Source organism: Saccostrea cucullata, unplaced genomic scaffold (genome assembly GCF_032062105.1).
Source record: "Saccostrea cucullata isolate Sc308-1 unplaced genomic scaffold, CSIRO_AGI_Scuc_v1 ctg914, whole genome shotgun sequence".
NCBI classification, from domain to species: Eukaryota; Metazoa; Mollusca; class Bivalvia; order Ostreida; family Ostreidae; genus Saccostrea; species Saccostrea cuccullata.
The window spans coordinates 83,599-106,098 of NW_026924391.1; the positions used below are offsets into that span (position 1 = coordinate 83,599).

Consider the following 22,500-nt stretch of genomic DNA (forward strand, 5'->3'; position numbering starts at 1 on the left):
TTGACAAATTTTGATAAAGGCAAATCATATCCAACTGTGGACTCCTTTCTTACTTAAAATTTTCAAACAATGAAAATATAATGGTACATTGATTAGATAATGGTACTTTTAACATATAAGTTTCAAAATTTGACTTTTGTAAAAAGAGTAGCTTTCCTAGAAAGCCCTGGAGTTTTAGGTCACCCGATGTCGAATCATCTTAAAGTGGTTTCACTTTAAGGAACAAACTTTAAAATACTTGTAGCAACGAAAGAAAACTACGCAAAAATTTTACTAAAAAGCGTGATAAAAAAAGAGTTGTTTAAAAGTGATAAGTAGATGTTAAGTAGATGCTGATTTTGTTTTGGAGATACCCAAGTTGTGATGTCATTGTAATATATCAAGGAAGTTTATCATCAATATAAATACCGTCTACGAAATAACATAAGCATATCTTCATCTTCGCGGCTAGACGCATCATCTGAAGTCATGGTAATTACTTTTTTTAGCATGCTTATTTAATGTAGTAGGAGAATATCACCCTTTTAATTTTCTTTCTTTCTTTTTTGGTTATTCCAATATTTTTGAGTTTTGAGAGATATCATTAATCTATTTATATTTTTTTTTTATTAAATATAAGCTCAACTCCCGTTACCTCAATGTTCTTCTCCTGATTTGTCTTCTGACAATTGGCCAAACAGAATCCTGGTCACGAAGGCGCTCTTCACGTTCTAGATCCAGATCTAGCGGCTTGGGCAGGGCATCAAGAGTTGCAGACACAATATTTACCATGGCTGATTTGGCACAAGTATTCCGTGACATGTTTAGAAGAGACAGAAAGCGATCCGCTGAAAATGTATGTTTGAATATCTATGTAAAATTAAACCACACTAATATCCCTAATATCTAATATTTTTGAGGTTTATACTAGCAAAAGTTAAGGGAATCGGTAAACATATATGCCTTAAATTAAGAAAATTTTATAATGTTGAATTTCAATCATAAAAATTACTCAATCCTCATATCAGTTGACAATGAATTTAACTGTTGGATTAAAAAGTTACCTGTGAATTTTTAAAAAGATTAATTTATTTACGAGTAATAAGAAAGGGATCAAATAACGATAAGCTATGCTTTACTTTCTTTTATACAGGCAATACCTAATATAGATATATGTAGATTCACCACACTCGATTTAAATGACGACAACAACGTTACCAAGGAGGAATTAGACACTCTGATACAAAGCACGGGATTACTGGAGCTGGAGGAATTATTTGAACAGCTCGATCAAAACAATGGTAGGTATTTAAAAAAATGAATTGTGCTCACAAGTAATCACATGTATCCAGAAAAAAGGTGAATAATAAATTTTAAAATATATAATATATACGGTATTTAAAAGTTTTGGAAACAGAGTAAAAATAATCATAAAAGAAAATTACTATGCACAATTTCCAACTTAATTAAATTCGATTAATTTTATTATTTTGTCGAATCAAATAGACGGGAAATATTTCTTTTTTACCTTACAGATGATATCGTGACAAAGGAGGAGTACATGGACTTGTATGAAGATGTATGTGATGGAGACCCGAAAGGTGAATTTATCTTTTTTTTCTGAGTGTTTGATATTTATTCGACATATTTATGTAATTTACATGTATTTTATTTTCAATATCTCGAGTTGCTTTTTGCACCCCATTATTAGCAAACCTACTTACAATGTATCAACATGAAGAAGAGTTAATTCAAAAACCTTTTTACTTGAAAAGAAGTCTCTTGAAATGGCCTTCAATTCAACATTGAAACAAATTGACATCGTTTATTCACAAAACGATAATTTATTTTCATTCGTTAATTGATTTTGATTGGATATTTTGCTAGAAAAGAAATAAATTTTTGCAACTGTACAACTTTATCATAGATGTGATGACATCATCTTTTTTTCTGTCGTGAACTTGCTTTATTCATTTAACAATACATACAAGCCCACTCTCACTTTTTTTCCTGACTTTACTTATTACTAATAGAAATGTCAGTGAAAGTCCGCTCCCTTTCATTGCAGGTCAGCAAAGGGTAATGTAGCATGTTTGAGTAAAAGAGTAAAAAATAAACTTAAAGAAGTTGGACACCTCCCTCTCGTATACACAAATACGAAATAGGATTTTCGAATTTGGACTATTTTCCATTTTTTCTAAAATGTAGATTTTTAATTTATTTTTTTGGCTGGATCCCCAGTTTCGAAAACAATGCTACGTCACTGCAATATACCATTATCTCCTGTATATGCTGTACATATCTCTTAGTTGAGTTGTACAGAAGCAACATGCTCTACATGTACTACTGAAAATTTCTAAAACGAGGGAATCTATTGACAAAAAAATAGAAAATACAGGAAATCAATAGTTCCGTAAAAAATCATCAGTTTGCAAAAATAATAACCATATGGTCAAACAACGACCTTGTTTGCAAATGCAGCCATTAACTCCCATGTTGGCTGAGGTTATCATACAAAGAAATCAATTCTTTCACCCTTAATAATCCTCATACTTTTCAATCTGCTGTACCATGATATGGAGCACAAAGCGGGCGAGGCTGGTTGACAGGGAATGCTCACTTCTTCCTGAGACCTAATCCGACCTTTGGTGTTTTAGAGATCCGTGTTTGTTCTATCCTTTAAATTTTATTCCAGTTGACTTTTGAACTGGATTACTGTTATCATCATAATTATTTCAATTTCCTAAATCTCAGTCAGAAAATGAAGTATTGAAATCGAATCAAATCAATAATAACGAAAGGGGTCATACATCACGTAAACTTCATTTCGCTTAATTTATATCGACAAATAATTCTTATTTCGTTGATTTTTCAAACATTTTTTTAACTCCAGCAAACAACCAACAAAACGACAAACCAGACCTGAAGAAAGATGAACATACAGAAGACACAGTTTGAAAATAGTTAGAGGATTAGGAAACTTTTCAAATAATTTCTCTTATCAGTATAATACGTTAGAGTAGCTTTCACTATGTATAAATTTATTTCATTTACCAACGCAGTATTTCTACACATATAAAGAATACTTTGCCTGAATGATATTCAAAAAAACTGAAAATCAACTTGGATTACTTTACCAAATTTACGATTTAAATTGAATGTATATACATTTTTATTGTATTTTTATTATTCTCTTCACCTTTCATGAGACTTTTTGTATAATCTTTCAATAAAATGCTATAAATAGTAGATATTTGTTTTTATTTGTTTCTAATTACAAGACTGGTCGTCTTTTTAATATTTAAGTTTCGAAATGCAGAAAATGATACTTATGTTTCCAAATCTGAGTTGTGATCAAGTCAATAGAATTTATGTGTTTTATGTGTCTGATGTGCAACATGTTTTATCATTGGCTAATTTAAAAAATAAAGTAAATGTAATGTATCATGTGCATTCTTTTTATTATGAATAATGATTTTTAACGACAGGCACGTAGCAACAGGGGGGCCTGCCCCCCCCCCCCACCACTTTTTCCCCAACAATACTTATACTTAAGGAAGGTTTGTTGTCTAAGGTAAATTTAGTACAAAAAATTGGTACCAAAAAAAAAAAAATTGGCACCGAAAAAAGAAAAAGTTGGCCTCTACCCCCCCCCCCCACACACACACAATAAGGTTTTTGACTTTGGCAACTTTTCTTTTTTCCTTTTTTTCTTTCTTTTTTTGCATGTCAACTATTTCAGTTAAGTAAAAAAAATTTCTCTGTCTGGCCCCCCTCCTTCAAAAACGATGCTACGTGGCTGAACGAATTGAAAATTATACAAATATGGTATCTTTTAAGATATAATATTCAATTCGTTAAAAATCATTATTCCTAATTAAAAGAATGCACATGATACAGGAGTATAGATAAATAAGTTTTTGGAAAGTACTGAGGGATTAAATTGAGGTAAACAAACCCTTTCCTGGAATATTAAGGGACTCCGACCCTCAGCCAGGAAGGACAACTCTTTAATTTATAATTTAATTCAAAAAGTCTTTAAATGCAGCTTGAAAATAAAATATTTTCATGCAACAATTTTCATTATATGCTTCTCAATGTGCTTCAAGGTTCTTTGCAAAGCTCCATAAATCACTTCTAATTTCTTATCATGTTAATAAACATTGGTATCTAAAAATCCTTTTTCGGGATAAAAATGTCTACTTTTAAATAGACCTTTGTGAGAAGTTCAAAGAACCTTGAAGCACATTGAGAGGCGTATAATGAAAATTGTTGCATGAAAAGATTTAATTTTCAAGCTTCATTTAAAGACTTTTTGAATTAAATGATAAAATAAAGAGTTGTCCTTCCTGGCTGAGGGTCGGAGTCCCTTAAGTTAACCAATTTGTTTTTGTGGCGATTTGGAATTTTATATAAGAACCTATACACATAGTATTCCTCAAAGAAAGTCTAGATTTATTTGCAGTCCCAAGACTTTAGTCAGCAACTAGGGGTAATTAGCTCCTGAAATAAAATATTATCACCCTAATTCTCTAGGCACCACCGCAAGTTAAAGTCCTTTTTAACCCACGGTGATAATATATCCCGTGGATAATGTTAGAGATATGTTTTACATGCTGCTCACTCAGTCCACAGCGTTATATGGATTTTAATGGATCCTTTCTTTGTCATTTTGAAGGTCCCTTATGTTGATCAAAACATATAGAAAAAACGTTGTGTGACACACATTGTTAGAAACAAACAGCAATTATGATTATAATTGAATTTATGTATTAAATGCGTTGTCTATGTATTAAATACATTGTATTTACATGGATGCGATGGTTTATGTAATAGATATTGCAGGCTGGGATTTTACGCCGGTGGTATGCGAAATTCCAGCCAATGATTAGCGGGCTAGGATCACGTGGACAGCTGAGCGGATCACTTGTATTTTTATTCCCGCGCTGTCCACAGTATTTTTGGAATCACGTATATTTTGAAGACCCGCCACCGCCCCTGCAAACCTACCTCTCGCATTTTTACAAATTGTATAAGGTGGATTTTTGTAATTATCAATATGGCTCAGTTGGTTTTGATGTGTCACCCCTTTTGTTTTGATGTGCCATCTTTTTGCTATATTTTTCTTAAAATGTTTGATCTTATTGTTTTATAGGAATTTTTTTCTAGTCATTTTTTGGGGGATCAGACATTTTTCATATTTTACATAATTTCAATCGGAGCTTGTGAATCTGATCCCCATTCTTTTGTATAAAGTATTTTCTTTGATATCGTCATTTAAATAAATGACATTATTCATCTCTGTGAATGTGTTTGAGTTAATCTTTAGCAAACTAAGCAAAAACTAGCTGCGGTGAGCCTGCCGAGCATTTGAAGACATAAATATTTTTTTTTCTAACAAAACAATTGAGAACATCTGGAATATGGAATTATTTTTTTATTTGAAATTTAAATGAATACATTGAATACAAAATGAAATAGAAAAATAACGAGAAAGCAATGATATAATTTTATAAGAGTAGTTCTTGTATTGAATAATGATTTTTCAGTGTCTCTCAAGGATCACAAAAGCAAAACATGTGTGTCCATGTGCGTTCTGGTTTTTGAAAGATAATACATACCCAGTACATACTTTGGTTTAAATTATATTAAAGAATTATGTTTTTCTTGAACTTTCACAATCCTTAAGTTCCATTTAGTTCTTGTCACCCTTCACATCTGATTTACAATCTTGCTTGTTTCTGCTTCAAAAAGTTATAATCAAATTAAGGTAATAATAAAAAAAGCATGAAAATGGCTTGTAATACCTTTTAATATAAAGTAATTCTATAATATGACGCAATTCAAAATTCAGCGTAACGGCATGTATCCTAGTTTTACGTAAGATACTTGTATGATATAAAGACACAACAAAATAAACTTACCTTTCCCGTTTCCAGTACAAGCGTAGTCATGGAAGACATTATATTCCTCCTGTGTCAGGATTTCATCTGTAAGGGAGAAAATTTGCTAAAATATATCTGACAATCAGATTTCAGAATTGGAGATTTTTTTCTTCAAAAGAATTAACCTCGTTTCAAGTTTCGAACATAAATTAAAGCAAATAATAGTATTCATTTGACAAGATATATAAGAACTATCTATATCATTCTCTGTTTTAAAAAAAGAGAGCTTCTGAAATAGTTAAGTGGTCTTTTTTCTGTCTTTAAAGGGTAAATCTTTATATTAAGCTACACTCCAAGTTTCATTTTACATTAAGAAATTCATCTTAACGAGAGTGTTATCTTGATACATACGTAACGTTCGATTTTATTGAAGTGAATTTATTCAATGTACAAACCATCATTCTGATCTAGTTTATCAAACAGTTCCTCCAATTGCACCAGCCCTGTGCTTTGTATCAGGATGGCAAAGTCCTCTTTGGTAACAGTATTGTCGCCATTTAGATCAAAATTGTTAAATTTGCAGATGTGTATGCGAGGAATTGCCTGTACATGTATAAACAGTTTCAACTAAAGAAAATCATTTCTTTATCCCTGGCATGCATATTCAAAATATTGAAGGTAAATTGAGGATATTTTATGGAATTCCTCAAATGTTGGTATGGCCTAACAAATAATTTCTTAAAAACAGTTTGGTTTCACTTTTTTAATTGAATTTTGACCTCAGTTATCCCCCTTCCTGAATTTGACTGATTTCACTGCTTTTGATTGATTTTATTTTTGATGATTTTATTCTTGATTTCTTATCGTGATATTTTTCGTCTGAATCTTCCCTAAAATTTGAATAGGAAATAGTTACCGTAAAACATTTTTATAAATATTAAACCTACGTTTTCTGTTGATCTCTTTCCCATTTTCGCGAAGAATTCCACAAGAACACGTGCGATATTTTCAAAGGTGATTTCTTCTTCAGGAACAGTATCTGTATCTAACGTAAGGTCTCTAGCAAACCGCCTCAGTGTCTTAGACTCCGTATGGCCAGTTGTAAGGAGGCCAATCAGGAAAAGAACGCTGTTATAACGGAACCTGAGCTAGGTTAAATAAAATAAAAACAAATTAAACACTAGTAGCTTGATTGATTTAGCATGGACAAGATGAGAAGTTTAAAATGAAAGAGTATAGGACAAAATTTGCAGCACTCTATCGGTACCGAAAAGTGGTGGCGTCTGAGTTATATGAGTGAAATGTTCGCGAGGGACGTCAAACAAAAGACAAGCAAGCAAACATACACTATAGCCAACAGTTTTACGGCTTAATGGTTGGGAATAAAGAAAATTTCAAAGATAACATTTATTTTGAAAGTGAAAGTCCCATCCCTTTGGTCCCGATTTTTTTGTTCTGTTTCATAAATGATGTGTGCTGAAATTGGTCGAAATGGATTGAACAGTTCTAAAGAAGCTGAAAATGTTTAATTGTTTATGCAAGTTAAACGATCATGGACAAAAACAAAAAGCAATGTGTCACCTGAAGGATCCAGGTGACCTAAAAAAATACCAAAATAGTGAAAAATTATTTTTACCATAATCAAACTGAGCACAGTAAAGTGGAAAAACAAAAAATTACCATGACTACTGTGGATGATGCCCCTCACCTCTGAGATGATGATGTCTTTTAGAAGAGTTACTTGTTTTTATACAGGTGGTAGACTTACTGGCCATTATGAAACTGGCGTCAAAACTTCAATAATCTCAAAAATTTCAGCCAATCCTTACCAAGATGTGCATATCATTAGCAACTTCCAGGCACCATGTCCTCATTAATGTGTAAGTACTTTGAGTAATAAACTTTCATTCTTTTTTTTTTTTTTTACTAAAGATCAGATTGTGAAAGTGAGAGTACTTGAGATCGATTTGTAGGAAGCTCTTGTTATGTAGGGTCAAACATGTGAAACTTGTCATAATTATTCATAAAATTCCCTTATTCTGCAGTAGGAACTAGTTCTTAATTCACTGCAGCGAGAGATGATAGATATCGGGGGGGGGGGTATATATTCAATAGACAATAGTTTATTCTCATAAACTGTACAATACAGTATAGAGAGGATATTACATAAATATTTACAATAAAGCAATAAGGCAATTCAGAGACAGTGGTATGAGAACCAGGGTATAATGGGTCTTTGCATTATAATTCTGTTAACCAAAAAGTGTATAAATTTTACGCATACTTTAATGATAAACCTTTTCCCCAAAAACATTGAGCAAAGACCCATGGCCATTCATACCAAAAAATTGTTATAGTAAGAGAAAATGATCTTTTTTGACTTAAGTGTTTTTATGCTATTTTATAGACAATTGATTTCAACCTTTGTGAGACTTTTGTGGAGATTTTACATAAAGTATACTGAAGTATCAAAGAAACTTTTGTAATAATTGAGATTTAATTTTCACTTTTATTTTTGTCGCAAAAAAAACCATTTCGCTCGCCGTGTTCGACCATCTTCTTTGGAAAACGCTTCTCACAATATTCATGCCACATCTTTTTAACCCGTATCAATAAAATCAAAGTTTCTTTGTTCTAATGGTACCCACATCTTTTTGCAATGATTTTGTTTTATATTTTGTAATCCTTCTCAAATGGTGTTTGATTATTTGTGAAGACAATACTAATACTCCTTGATACAAAGTTATTTTTGCATAGGTGTCTTAAAAAATAATTGTAAATGTTTACGAGTTTTCCATTTGAACGTCTAAAAATATAAATAATTTAAAGAAATTCTTTAGATTTATTTGAAGGTATTATTAAAATAAATTACCACAAATTCTTGAATAGATTAATTTATTTGGAAATTTATTAAAATAATAATAATGTGAAGGTTATGAAACAAGAGGCTCATGGGCCACATCGTTCACCTGAGAAGCTTTAGCCATGCTGTTCTTCACCAGATTTCCCCCTTGTAATACCTATTGTGACCCCATCAGACTCCATTTTTAAAAAAAGATTTTAAAAGATTTTTCCTATTTTTTTTTCTATGTAAAACTGCGATTCCCGATTGTGGCCCCACCCAACCCCCGGGGGTCATGATTTGAACAATTTAGAATGTACATTACCCCAGGATACCCCAGCATGCTTCCACATAAGTTTCAGCTTTTCTGGCCCAGTGGTTCTTGAGAAGATTTTTAAAGATTTTTCCTATATAATTCTATGTAAAACTTTGATTCCCCATTTTGGCCCCGCCAAACCCCCGTGGGTCTTGATTTGAATAATTTAGAATCATCACTATCCCAGGATGCTTCCACATAAGTTTCAGCTTTTCTGGCCCAGTGGTTCCTGATATGAAGTTTTTAAAAGATTTTTCCTATATATTTCTATGTAAAACTTTGATTTGTGTCCCCGCCCAACCCACGGGGGTCATGATTTGAACAACTTAGAATCTACACTACCCCAGGATTCTTCGACGTAACTTTCAGCTTTTTATAGTCCAGCGTTCTTGAGAAAAAGATTTTTTAAAGACCGCATCCTATTTTTGTCTTTTCTTAATTATCTCCCCTTGAAGACCTAAGAAGACCTGGCCCTTCATTTAAAAATTTAAATTTTCCTTCACCCAAGGATGCTTTGTACCAAGTTTGGTTAAAATTGGCCCAATGGTTCTTGAGAAGAAGTCGAAAATGTGAAAAGTTTACAGACGGACAAACAGACAGACGGACGACGGTCAAATGTGATCAGAAAAGCTCACTTGAGCCTTCGGCTCAGGTGGGCTAAAAATCTGGTTAAATTGTGTAGATGTATAAGACCTTGAATCATATTTCAGAGATCGTTTTATTTTTACACATTAACAAATATGAATTCCTATTTGGTTGTGAAACCATTCAAGACTATACGATCGAAACCGAAAAAGTTGGACTATAATTGCTTTGTGATCATTTTGAACTTCTCATACAGTAGCAATCCACTTCATCCAATTCAGATGTAAAGCGTTTATTATGTAACACCAATTTAGCTTCAATTGTCACATGTTTGAAAGGGGAGGGGATACGTATATATACATGTACCGCACAACTAAATTCGAGAATATGTCTATCAAACATTTTGAGGAAAAAAGAAGCTTTTGTGTCTTGGAGATTCTCTTTCATTTAAAACAGACATAAAAATATGCTGCATTTTAATCTCCCTTCCTATTTCAAAGTGAATATGTTTGATAAACATTTTACAAAGTCAGTCAGATGATCTCTTCTTGTCTGTAACATTTGTTAAAAAACTAGAAATATTTGTAAAGAAACTATTGTGTAGAATATTTTCGTTGAATCGTATTTCATGATTATACGCCAAATATCCGTGTAATTATATCCCTGCAAACGAAGCCTTGGTGGTATACTGGAATCACTAGTGGTGTGTCAATCTATAATCTCTTTATGTATTATCAAATTTTCCTTAAAATAACCTTAAAATTTCCTTTAAATAACATATTATTTATATATTATATTATCGATTATATATTTGTACACCTAGTATTTTTACATTGAATTGTCAATATTATTCAAAGTATTTTTTAAATGATTACAATATCCATTACTCCATCGAAAGAAAAAAAAAATAAATTCTTGTCTGAGAATCTTTTTATCCGAGTAGTTCAAGAAGTACATCCCTGATACAAAGGTTCATGTCTCTTGTATCCAGAGATTCATATGCATTATTTAAGTACCAATCATTTTGGACAAGTTTACAGCATAATAAAAGTAATACGCATTGATTTAAGGTTTAGCTACGACTTTGAAGGACAGAACTGAAGAAGCAAATATTTAATACTAAAGATTCATGTGATTCCAAGATATGGTCTGAGCAAAATCCATGGTTTATTTGACAATGTCAAAATCACTGGTCCTACGACTATAAAATTCTCGCCAAAGTAATAACTTTTACATTAGTTGTGAATAAATGGTTAGTTAAACATGGTCACATTAAGGTTACTGGGTTAACATTTTTTTCAGTTTTCAATTTTTTCTTTAAAAGAAGTAATTTTAAAATTTCAAAAGATGCTGAAAAGTTTCTCTTTCTTGTATTTTCGAAATATATTCTGGTCATTGATAAAATATTTAATATACAAAAATCGTTCTAGTTGACAAAGTCCTGATACAATTTTGATGCAAGAATTTCAGCCGACCGTGGCATATTGTTCAAGTACAACAGTTCCCTCGTCGCATTGTAAGTGTATATATCTGTTATATTTGGAAGCTTGTATTCAATACTGATCAGTTGAACAGCCAAAGTGTTGGGATCCAAGGAATGTTCATCGTATGTAACCTAAAAGAATAATGTTCAAACTTCATATACCGTCTGACTGCAATTATATTTGACTCTAATGATTTTAACTTATTTACAAGCAATGGTCAGAACTCGAGTAAAATATGCTTTTATAATTTTTTTCAATGCTGTGACAAAATGTAACGTACAATATTATGCACATGTACCTCTAACTTTGCAGTGAAGTCACAACTTCACAACTTTTAATCATTTTTTTTCACTTACATTATATAAGAAATTCTTCTCTAGACCAGAATACAGCTGTCGTAACTTATCAAGCGTCCATTGTCTTGATTCTGTATCTCTAATATATTTGGCACCACAGACTGTTTCAGAAAAAAAAATACTGAAGTACTGAACATTTAATAAAACAATACAAAAAATGTGTGCATATATGCTGATAAATATTTTTTAGCATTAGACAAAACTCTACTTTAAATGACTTAATATTACATAGTTCGCTTATAGAGACTCCTTTCTTTTATAATAAATCGTTCCAGATGTCCTTTAGGCAGCCTAGTAAACAACTCACTTACTGTATACTAACTTTTATTCGTGTGCTATAAATATTCGCGATTTCCGCGACCTACTTTAACTCGCGAATATTAATCTCTACGAACCAGTCATTTTGCATAGTATTTGTAGAGGAATGTTTCCTCGGTCTTGATAATTAATTGTCGCCGATTGATTTCAAACGGACGAGTCGCGAATAAAAGATGACGCGAATAATAGTTGGTTTACAGTATGCTTCGAAAATTATCTCAATAATTTGAAAATCTTAACAGAAGATAAATAACTTGCGGTTAGGAAAAAAGCAGTCTAAGAAAGGATGGGGTGCCATATGTATATGAAACAGTTGCTTTTTCTTCTACAAGATGAGAATGGACCTTTGGCAGTCAAATTCGCAGTTTAAAATTCGTAAAATTCTTACCTTTTTTAATAATGTTTTCTTCGCTGTCTGTCCTATATTGTTCACATTCTTTGCAATCCGTAATAGAACGTTTTCCTCTGAAGATTCCTCCGAGGTCAATTTTTGGAAAGGTAATTTTTGGAAGTTTTATGCTGGGTAATGTGAATTTAGGGATTTGAAAACTTCCAAAATCTAGTTTCGGGATTGTTATTTTAGGTATTCGAAATTTTGAGAGATCTACAGTGGGAAGGCTGATTTTTGGTATTTCAATATTAGGCATGTCAACTTTTGGTAGCGTTATTTCTGGAATGCTTATTCTGGGAATTTTAATTTTAGGAGTTTTCAAATTAATTTTTTTGATGTCGACAGCCGGTATTGTGATTGGTGGTATTTCAACTTTTGGCAACTTAACCTGTGGAATTTTGGGAACTTCGATTTTTGGTATTTTAATATCTGGAATTTTAATATCAGGAATATTTACTGAGGGTATTTCGATTGCAGGTAGCTTTATACTAGGGATTTCATGAATTTCAGGTAACTTTATTTTGGGAATATCTGGCAGCACAATTCTTGGTACCAGTTTTCTCACAAAAAATTCTACAGAGTAAAATAACATAAAAAAGATTTAAACATACATAGAAGTTAGAAAAGATGCTTGATAAAACTGTACTTAATTTTTAAATTCATTTCTTTCATACTTTATAATTCACTTTTAATCTTTACTCAAGTCGCTTTTATTACTTTGTCTATAACAAAATGACTTTGTGACTAAAAGAAAATGTCATATTCAAAATAGATATAGTTGATACGTAGAATATTGTAATAAAAATTACCCTTAGTTTTCTTCAGAGCTTTCTTCAAACCCTGCGCTATTTTGTCTGTTAATAAAATTGACAAATATCAAATCAATTTTCGTAAAATGGAAACAATAAAAAGTAGGGAGAGGACTAACATAGGACGATCTCATTCACTTTTGTGAATAAAATATTGTTCACCTAAAAACATACAATCAAAAGGTATTACTTGTAATATTGAATGTAATAAATGTCATTAAATAAAAAACTTCAACATACCTCGGATTTTTATCCAGTCGCCATTTCTTGGTTTTGTTTTTGTCCTGTCTGTCTGTTTGTCTGTTTACCTGTTTGTCTGTCTGTTGTCAACTTTAACTTTTGCCATAAATATTTAACCGTGAAAGATACAGACTTCATATTTGGTATGCATACTTCACTAATTATGTTCTTTCAAATGACACCAAGGTCATTGACTTTCGCCTGTGACCGTGACCTTAATGCTAAAAATAGCTTTTTCAACCTTTTGCCATTTCTTTTGAACACCATATTTTTTTCTCTAATTAAGTTCTTTTAGGTAATGTATATCTATATAAAAATAGCTTTTTTTTTGCCGCCAAGCGCATAGAACACACTATTATGTTACATGTTACCAATAAAGCTAAAAATATTTTAACACATGTAGTATAGTTTTAATTTAAACAATTTAAGCGTCGATAGAATATTCCAAATGCTACAGCTTACCCAAGGCTTTTTGCAAAAGTTCCGCATTTTTTTCTTCTTGTTGAACAATTAATCTTTAAGGGAAAAAAAGAAATAGGTAAAGAAGAAACGAAATGCTAATTTGCAAATAATATTCAAATATAGCCTAAATCGTGAGATAAAGTGATCGATAGACTTACCTGCTGCATTCAAAACAAGTGTCTGATACCAGAGAGATTTTATTTTCACAGTCCCGTTGATCTGCTGTCATATTATTGTGTTATAATATCTACTTCTTCGGTGATAATATCCGCTATCTTTGTCGTCATATACCAGTTTAGTTCTGAGAGAAATAAATTACTTATGATTATGTAATAAAAAGATAAAGAAATTGTAAAATTCATATTTTGCTCTATAAAGGTAGTGTATATTGTTATAACCCCGCTTGAAAAACAGAGAGGTATATAGTGATGGGGTGTCCGTCCGTCTGTTTGTATGTCTAGACGTTCGCTTTTGGGTACCCATCTCTTATCCGCAAATTCTCTTATATCACTGAATGAAATTAAATGGGACTTTCAATGACTCTTTGTCATGCAGTGCCATTGTGCAAGTCTTATTTTACTTTTTGATCTCACACAATCTCGGTTTTTCTCATAGCAAAATATGGACACTGCCATTCTTTCTATAATATTGAAGGTACCCATCTTTTATCTGCAACTCTTCCTATACCATTGAATAAAATTTAAACAGACTTTCGCAGATTCTGTATTATATAGCCATAGTATCATTGTGACCATCTCGTTTACTTTTTGATTTGATACTTAACTCGGGTCTACCAGGCCCCCAAACCATAAACTGAGAACAGACTTATGTCAAAATTTCAAAACGATATTAATAATTTCGATAATAAAATAAAATTGTCAATATATGTTTGAATTGAAGTATTTTGTACAGTTGCAAACTTTTAAGCTAATAAATCGAATGGAACTGAAGATAAAAAAAAATTAAAATTTTGACTTAAGTCTATTTTCAGTTTATGTTTTTTGGGCCAGATCAAAACAATTAAGGATTGTACCTATGGTAAAAATTTCAATACTCTTAACCATAACCTTTAAACATAACATTTTGATATATTAAAGCTGATAATGATATATATTTATATGAATCATTTTTCTACTTACCCACAAGCTTATTTTCATCTAGAAATGAAAATCCACCACTTAAGATAGTCAAAGTTATCAAGACGCACAAAATAATCTCCATCTTGGAAGATCACCTTTGTTCAACATTAAAAAAAACGAAATTAAGTTTCTTTTGTATAACTAACTTGATACAGATTACATAAGAAATTAAAGAATTTAATTATTATTCCAAGAATTAATTAAGGAAGTTGGAAATTACTTAACTGACATGCCATGAAATGAATGAAAATAAACAGTTGTGTATGGAGAAAAAATAGTTTTTGTTTTTAAACGATATAATTACCTTTTCTTGCAATGCTTCTATGCACTGTGTTCTTTTCCTATGCGATGTAAAAATGCCCTTTTCACTGCCTGTTGTGTAATTTCACGATTTGCGGTTTTAAAGTGAATAAATTATTAGGTTTTGTTGACTTATATAATTATATTACTTCATTCTACTAAGAACTGATCAGTAAAAATAGGACACATCTATATAATAATGAAAACAGTTTTCTCTTTGATGGTTATAAAGCAATAAAACATGATTGAATAGATTGATCATTGATACTTTGCAGAATTCATTCTTTATTTAGTTCACCTTACTACATTTCAAATGATTTACAGGCTGAACTAAAATTATTTTTCGACACCTAAAGATTAATGAGCAAAAAATAAGAGATTGTGGATTTGATTTCATTCGGATAATCTAGTTGAATAGTCGCGGGGTCTAGCCGATTAGTACAGTCGAGTACTCGTAACATATTTTTTATTATATTAAGACTGTTTAGATGAAGCTACTGACACATACAACGTAATTTAGGGGTCTGACGAAACGTAATATACAGTGAATGTATCTTGCGTGATACATGATGGTACGACAATTTCTCACCTTTCATATTTAAAAAAAGTGTTTAAAGCTAATTAAATACTGCTTGGTTGTATTCTGATTTGAAGAAATTCTCATTTATCCTTTCACAATTTGATAGAAAATTTCTTATTTCAGAAAAACACATAAATTCAGAATATAATGTTTTAAAAACACAGGAATAACAATAAACACTGCTTTCCAGCATTCTTTGTAAAGAAAATAAATAAAATACATCAAACCCTTCACATTTATAGTAACCTAATTTTTTTTTTGTTTATAACATATTATTGTTGAAAGTACTATAAGTATTGTAAAATTGAAAATAATATGATTGGTTTATTGGATTTGAAGAAATTTTCATTTATCCTTTCACAATTTGATAAAAAAAAATTATTTCAGAACAGAACATAAATTCTCATGATACACAGGAATACAAGTTTCCAGCATTCAGTACATCAAACCCTTCGAATTCATAAAGTATAATTTTGAAAGTACAAGTATAAACATTGAAAATAATACATATCTTTTTTTTCTATATCAAATCCTGTATCAGGATGTGATAAGGAAAGGAAATCTTTTATTACATCTATATCTTGTTTTTCAAAATAAGCACGCATCTTCTGAAGCAAATAAGAATAAATAATCAGTGAATATAGCTTATTGTATCATATTTCTCTAGAATTTAAAGAATTTGAACAAGGAACATACATTCATGTAGTTGCAATATCAAAAGTACTGTTTTTATAAAGTTAAGTCACAAAAAGTGGTACATGTTATATCAGCCCTGCAGATTAATAGCTAGTATAGGCTTTTAATTGTGACAACAGCTTATTGTATATGCAAAAAAGTTACTTTAGCAAGAAAATGTGTTTTTGGGTCGTTACAGGATATGATAAGGAAAATATTGAAATACTTCAACGACATATACGTGATTTATTTTATTTTTTTTTTTGTGCATAAAATTAACGTTACACACTTTATCAAATTATATAGATTGTCATATCTATCAGATGCTAATTCCAGGTAAATAATTGGCCCAAGATTGAAATTACATTGTACTCATAAAAAAATAATTAAAAACATCAAGAAATCTTGATTATGTAATTTTGTGCTATGTTCACACAACTTGAAATCATGAAATTTATTCATGTGATACATCAAAAAATATCATCAAAATACGCCCATACCTTTCTCTTTGACTAAATTACAAAACATCCTAAAAAAGCAAAGGAGTGGTGAAGATTTGAATATGAACAATCTAAAAATTATTTTTGACGAAAATCAATTTGTTTTGAAATCAATATGAAATTTTAAGGAGTTACAGTAAACAAAAAAGTCGATATATAGTCAGCATAACCATGCGCGAGCCGGGCTCTCAACTACTCGTTGAATCCCCCCCCCCCCCTTTGACCTTGAATAAGGAGATGATGTATATTTGTGTAGGCAGTGCTGCTATTATGTTCATTAATAAAAATGTTATTTAATTTGTAAATTCAAGCTCAAAAATCCACTCAAACAATGCAAATTAGGAGCAGAGCAACCACGGACCTCAGAGGTGGGATCAGGTTCCATGGAGGAAAGAGCATCTCCTGCTGACCGGTCACACCTGCAGTTTTCTCCTTATCATGATCATGGAATAGCGAAAAAAATCGTCGACAATTCAGACATTTGTAAATAATGGCCCAAAAATCAGTAGGAAAATCGTCAATCATCGTTTGATTTAATGATAAATTGTAATTTGTCGACAATGTCATATATATTGTATTGACCATAGACAACTTACCAAAATGATGACTTTAAATGATGATTTTAAACGAAACTATTCGGTCTATTCATTGTTTCTCAATAGTTGTTCATTTCATGCATTTTATATGGCCTGTATAATGGTTCCATGACATTTAACACTATTACTCCCAAGAAAATCCATAAAAGACTATGCAAATCATAAGACAATACTTTGGTATGTATTTTCTTACAATTAACCCTTTACTTTCAAGTATTAAAAAATGCTCATCATAATAAATTTGAACACCATTTGGCAATAAAAGACAATAATAGTGATTTATAGAGTTTTACTCATCATAATCATAACCATTAAAAAACACACACACACAGTTTTGTAATTTTACAGGAATACATGCATACAAAATACTCTAGAAAAACATTCAATATGAACGATTTACATATCAGAAAAAACAGGAATCACTTCCTTTTTCTTATTTAATTTAACTGTCATTTCAGTTTTTTTTAACTTCACTGTCGTTTTTGATGCCCGAAACTTTGTGCTGGTATTGAATACTTGTCTAATTGAACGGAATACAATCGTCGTAACACTGGCTGTCTTTTAGGGGGGTACACAAGAGAGGTTTTCCTTGTATTCCGCTTCTTTTCTAGAATACTGTCATTGTTTGTGTTAACACTGAAATCATCCTTGACAATATCATCATCATCTTCCATCTTCTCTTCTTCCATCTTACTGACTCGTACCTTCTCTTCTTCCTCGTCTCTGAGAATTCTCAAGTATTCTAGCATTGCCTGTTGAAATAAATTCGATCCGGAAGGCAGAGAACCTCGTTTTGAATTCTTTATAGAATGTTCCATTTCCATTTCCACCAGATAATCTGGACGGGCTTGCTCAAAGAATTTTTCTTCTTCTAGGTCCTGATCAAATTGTTGGCAGTGTCGTTTCAGGACTTCGTCTTTCACAAAAGTTGTTTCTGTTTGTAATCTTTCTAACCCTAACTCACAAGCAATGCTCTGTAACTCCATCGTAAAATCTAATTAAAATCTTGGCACCTTCACAATCGTTTGTAAATAATCATCGATTCCCTTCGTAAAATCTTAATTTAATTTACTCAAAAAGATTTTTTCCAGCTTGATTATTTTTCGTTTAATCCAGCAGCGTTCCATCTAACTTTCGTCTGTAGTTGTAACGACAGTTAGATTCCTTGATCTCTTTTATAGACGGGCCAGAGTGCGGTCGGGTTGGAAAAATAAAAATATTGTTTCTATTGATTATAGGTTATCAACTTTCACACGAAAATAATCAGTTTGAAGGCCATCACTTATTTTCTCTTTAATAGAGTGCTAAAAGTTTCTGTATGTATTTTAATTAAAAGTATTGTCCACGAAAAAGTCTTTCAATTTTTTCCTTTCTGTCCGGAGATTTAAATTTGAATTATCATGCAGTGAAGATAGGACGAAGAGAGAGATATCTTATATGGGATTTTGGTTTGTTTATGAAATCAGCCCATAACTCTAGCCAAAGCTTTCTAAAAAAAAAATTAAATTCACAAACACGACAGATACTCACCTTTTCATAGACTTATCTCTAGTTTACTATTCTTCTAGTACGTCCAGTTTACTTGAGTGATTAACTCAAATATTCTTGTTCGTGTATTGGACAACACGTATAGTGTAGTATATAGGATGTTGATGGGTTTTAATTGTTGTTTGAAATAAATAGATCAAAATGCAATGTCATTTCTGGAACGAAAAAAATTAACTTTGATAAACATATTTATAGTTTTCTATATACTCGTACATGTATACACTGTATTTTTATTTTCAAATAAACAGAATGGGCATTTTCTGAATATTCAATCCTAAAAAATACTAAATCTTCACGAAAATAAATAACCGATTTGTTTTCTTCCAGTCCTTGAAACAGAAAGTGTGACTAACTTTTGACTTTAACATATATTTAAAAATACTTGCATTTTTTTTAAAAACAAGAATTGAGAGTTAAAAAGGGGAAACAAGAACAGAAAACATACATGCATATAGTTTGAACGACGATAATTATTTATAACACATATCAAGAATATAATCCAATGTCCATTTCTTTGTGATTTTTTGGAACCAAATTTATACACACGATTTACCCCGATTTTAGGGTGAGGGCGTCAATGGATGGGGAGGGGTGACAAGTGAAAATAATTCTTGACACTTTTTATTGGATCTTAGTCATCTTCAAATTCTTCCAGATATCAAGGCTGTTAGAAAGAACGAAGCATGTTTTTTTCCTATTGGAAATAGTGATGTCGAAGAACATTTTATATAAATGACTAAATAAATACATGTAAATAAATGTTATAGTTCCTATACACTCCTTGGGAATAACAATCTAAGTGTCATTTCTTGTGAAAATAATTAGAAATAATGTTAATTAAACAATGTTTAAAAATGGTACATCTATGATTTATTTGATAATTAAAACCCCTTCTCCCCCCGCTTGAAAAGTGGGAGGGTATACATGTATAGTGACTAGGATGTCCGTCCGTCTGTATGTTTAGCTGTTCGTACGTCTGTCCGTTACGCTTTGGGGTACCCATGTCTTATCCGCAGCTCCTCTTATAATACTGAATGAAATTTAATAAGACTTGCACAGAATTTTTGCTACATTATCCCATTCTGCACCTCCTAGTCAACTTTTTTATCCGACACATTTTTAATTATGGGTTTCCCACAGCAAAACATTGCCACTGCCAGTCTTACTATCATATTGAATCCATCTCTTATCTATAAAAAAAATCATATAGAACAAACGATTCTTTTTAAAAGTTTTAAAATGATCTTACACTATTTTTCTTATATATTTGTAAGCTCCTGTAAAATTTTATTCACTTTCTAAGGCGGGTCCATCGTCCCCTCTGATACTAAAACAGAAGTATGGATTTTTATCAAAGGCTTGTTTTAGCTTAAATTTAGGATTTTTTATATAGTAGTAATACTTTGTAAATATGTCATAGAAAAATATTTTCATCAAAAAAGTCAAAGAACCCTTGGAGAACGGAACACGGAAAGGGGGGGTCTCGTCCCCAAGCACCTGTGGTAATTATAGGCAAAATTGTAAAAATGTACCCCACCCTTGGGGGCCATTTTTAAAATAATAATGATTGTTTAGAAAATGTACAAGAGAACAGAGCGGATTACATTGTATATATGCCACTATGGATGATACTGTCAAAATTCAACGTCAACAACGACTGCAAATGACCGGGATTGGGCCATCTTTTAAAACATGTAAAAACTGTTTGCTTTCCGTTTTATTTGCTGATTCAGTTGAACTTTAATATGGATGTTCACAAAATTCCTGCATTAGAGAATGGTCATTTCTATAGTGAACCAAGTTCAACCAACTTTCACATCCGTTGAAGCTGAATTCAAATCCTCAGAATTTAAACTTGAAATTTCATATATGGTGATACATGTACATATGATACTAAACTTGACATCATTTTCAGGAATTTTAAGTCATTTTAATGATCTTTCAATTATGTGTTTGAAATTCTAACATTCTAACACAATTCAAACTTTGAAAACAAAAATTTAAAAAAGTTTTAGTTGAATTGAGGCTTGTGAAATACAACATCAAATGAATGGTAACACCTCATCCTATAAATTCATTTGCAGTGCTTCAAATTTATCTTCGTGGATTTTGTTTTTGTGAAAGTACTTCAAATTATTCTTAAAACTTACTAATTTTTATATCACATCCAAGACTTTTCACAAGAAAAAATTGGCACGCAGATTGAGTTGTCGCTCTTGCAATACTAAAAAAGTATCAAGCTATTTCGCTCTCTCTCTCCCTGCTCTCTCTCTCTCTCTCCATTATGTGTAATGGCCGTATTTAACCGTGGGGAGGGGTCTCACCATAATTTTGCCGATATATAGTATACTATAGAAAACATACAGTTTACTACAGAAAACCATGCAGTAATAAAATACTATAGAAAACATTGCTACTATACATTTGTGCCACCTCAATGGCTTGTCAAGTTGAGTGCCCTCAACTGAAACATATGGCTGTGCCCCCCCCCCCCCCCACTGAAACTGCTTCCTACGGGCCTGTATGCAATAACGGTGGTAGATAGAAGTAAATACAGAAAAAAAGAGAGAATTTAATTGTCATTTATGCGAAGCCTTTATTCCAATACACCACCAAATTTGACCTCTTTGCCTTGGTGTTTGACTCATTCGTACCTAAAATTTCCAAATTTTAACCTTACGTTATAAATTTTAAATAGTTGGTGCTAGGGCTTTCATAGTTTACATGTGCATTCACTGTGACAAGAGCTTTCAATGGGTATAAGTTTTTTGACCTTTTGACCCACTTTAAAAAAGAACAACTTTAATCTTGAATTAACTTTCGAACAGTTATAGTACCTCAGAACTTTCATTTTTCAATGTGCATTCCTTCTGACAAGACTTTCATTTGGATACCAACAATTTTGAGCTTTAATTTTAACCTTGACCTTGGAGCTTCACTTGCATTTGAGAAACTTTTACCCTCGCCATAAGCTGTCACACGGGGGCATCAGTGCATGCTGCACAAGCATATACAAATGTAGTATTATCAAAACGTTAGTAAAGTTCCAAATAAATGACATTTAAGCACTATACATATATGTATTTACAAATGCATCTTAAGCTCCAAAACATAGTACATGTGTATGATGGCACAAAATGCATGTATAATATATTTGTTCAAACACAATACATGTGTATGTCACTCGTGGTAAAATCACCAGTTTGGCCGGCGTACAGCGAGGGGAAGCATATCGTGAAATACATTATTTTATCTTTCATCAAGTACATTTTACACCAGTCTAACGCGCGCGTGCGATCGAGGTCTTTCGCATCAAACAAAGCATCTTATCTTTCAGAAAATACGCAAGAAAAATGCATATTATGTACAATGGAGCTAAAATGCAGCTGGAGGGCATAGTGTTTCTTTCAAACCCCTTTATCTCTTATCTCTATTCAACATCTGTTTCATCTGATGTTCCATTTTCAAAGAATGTCCTACTCTTAATCAAGTAAA

At 31.7% G+C, this 22,500-nt stretch overlaps 3 protein-coding genes and 1 long non-coding RNA gene across 5 annotated transcripts; 1 reads left to right on the plus strand and 3 right to left on the minus strand.

Moving 5' to 3' along the window:
* The first annotated feature begins 338 nt into the window (after window positions 1-338).
* On the plus strand, window positions 339-3,004 carry LOC134266339 (uncharacterized). Its single transcript, XM_062748587.1, has 5 exons — window positions 339-471; window positions 620-835; window positions 1,133-1,280; window positions 1,515-1,580; window positions 2,873-3,004. Exons 1-5 carry the CDS (start codon window positions 469-471, stop codon window positions 2,935-2,937), a joined length of 498 nt encoding a protein of 165 aa, XP_062604571.1. The 5' UTR covers window positions 339-468; the 3' UTR covers window positions 2,938-3,004.
* Window positions 3,005-5,401: 2,397 nt separating this feature from the next.
* Window positions 5,402-7,585, minus strand: LOC134266340 (uncharacterized). Of its 2 annotated transcripts, none has more exons than XM_062748589.1 (5): window positions 7,545-7,585; window positions 6,812-7,012; window positions 6,320-6,467; window positions 5,904-5,969; window positions 5,402-5,720 (listed from the first exon to the last, which is right to left on the minus strand). In XM_062748589.1, the coding sequence occupies exons 1-5, from the start codon at window positions 7,545-7,547 to the stop codon at window positions 5,692-5,694; spliced, it is 447 nt and encodes a 148-aa protein (XP_062604573.1). In that variant the 5' UTR covers window positions 7,548-7,585; the 3' UTR covers window positions 5,402-5,691. The 2 variants fall into 2 exon arrangements, with proteins under 2 accessions (XP_062604573.1, XP_062604572.1); XM_062748588.1 differs by having other exon boundaries at window positions 5,402-5,723; window positions 7,545-7,580.
* Window positions 7,586-10,966: 3,381 nt separating this feature from the next.
* On the minus strand, window positions 10,967-13,356 carry LOC134266345 (uncharacterized). The gene is made up of 6 exons (XM_062748592.1): window positions 13,339-13,356; window positions 13,206-13,257; window positions 12,966-13,010; window positions 12,154-12,729; window positions 11,448-11,548; window positions 10,967-11,222 (listed from the first exon to the last, which is right to left on the minus strand). The coding sequence occupies exons 1-6, from the start codon at window positions 13,354-13,356 to the stop codon at window positions 11,034-11,036; spliced, it is 981 nt and encodes a 326-aa protein (XP_062604576.1). The 3' UTR covers window positions 10,967-11,033.
* Window positions 13,357-13,660: 304 nt separating this feature from the next.
* LOC134266341 (uncharacterized) lies at window positions 13,661-15,178 on the minus strand. The gene is made up of 4 exons (XR_009991950.1): window positions 15,111-15,178; window positions 14,807-14,901; window positions 13,826-13,968; window positions 13,661-13,720 (listed from the first exon to the last, which is right to left on the minus strand). It is a non-coding gene; the product is annotated as an uncharacterized LOC134266341 (long non-coding RNA).
* Between the last annotated feature and the right edge of the window lie 7,322 nt (window positions 15,179-22,500).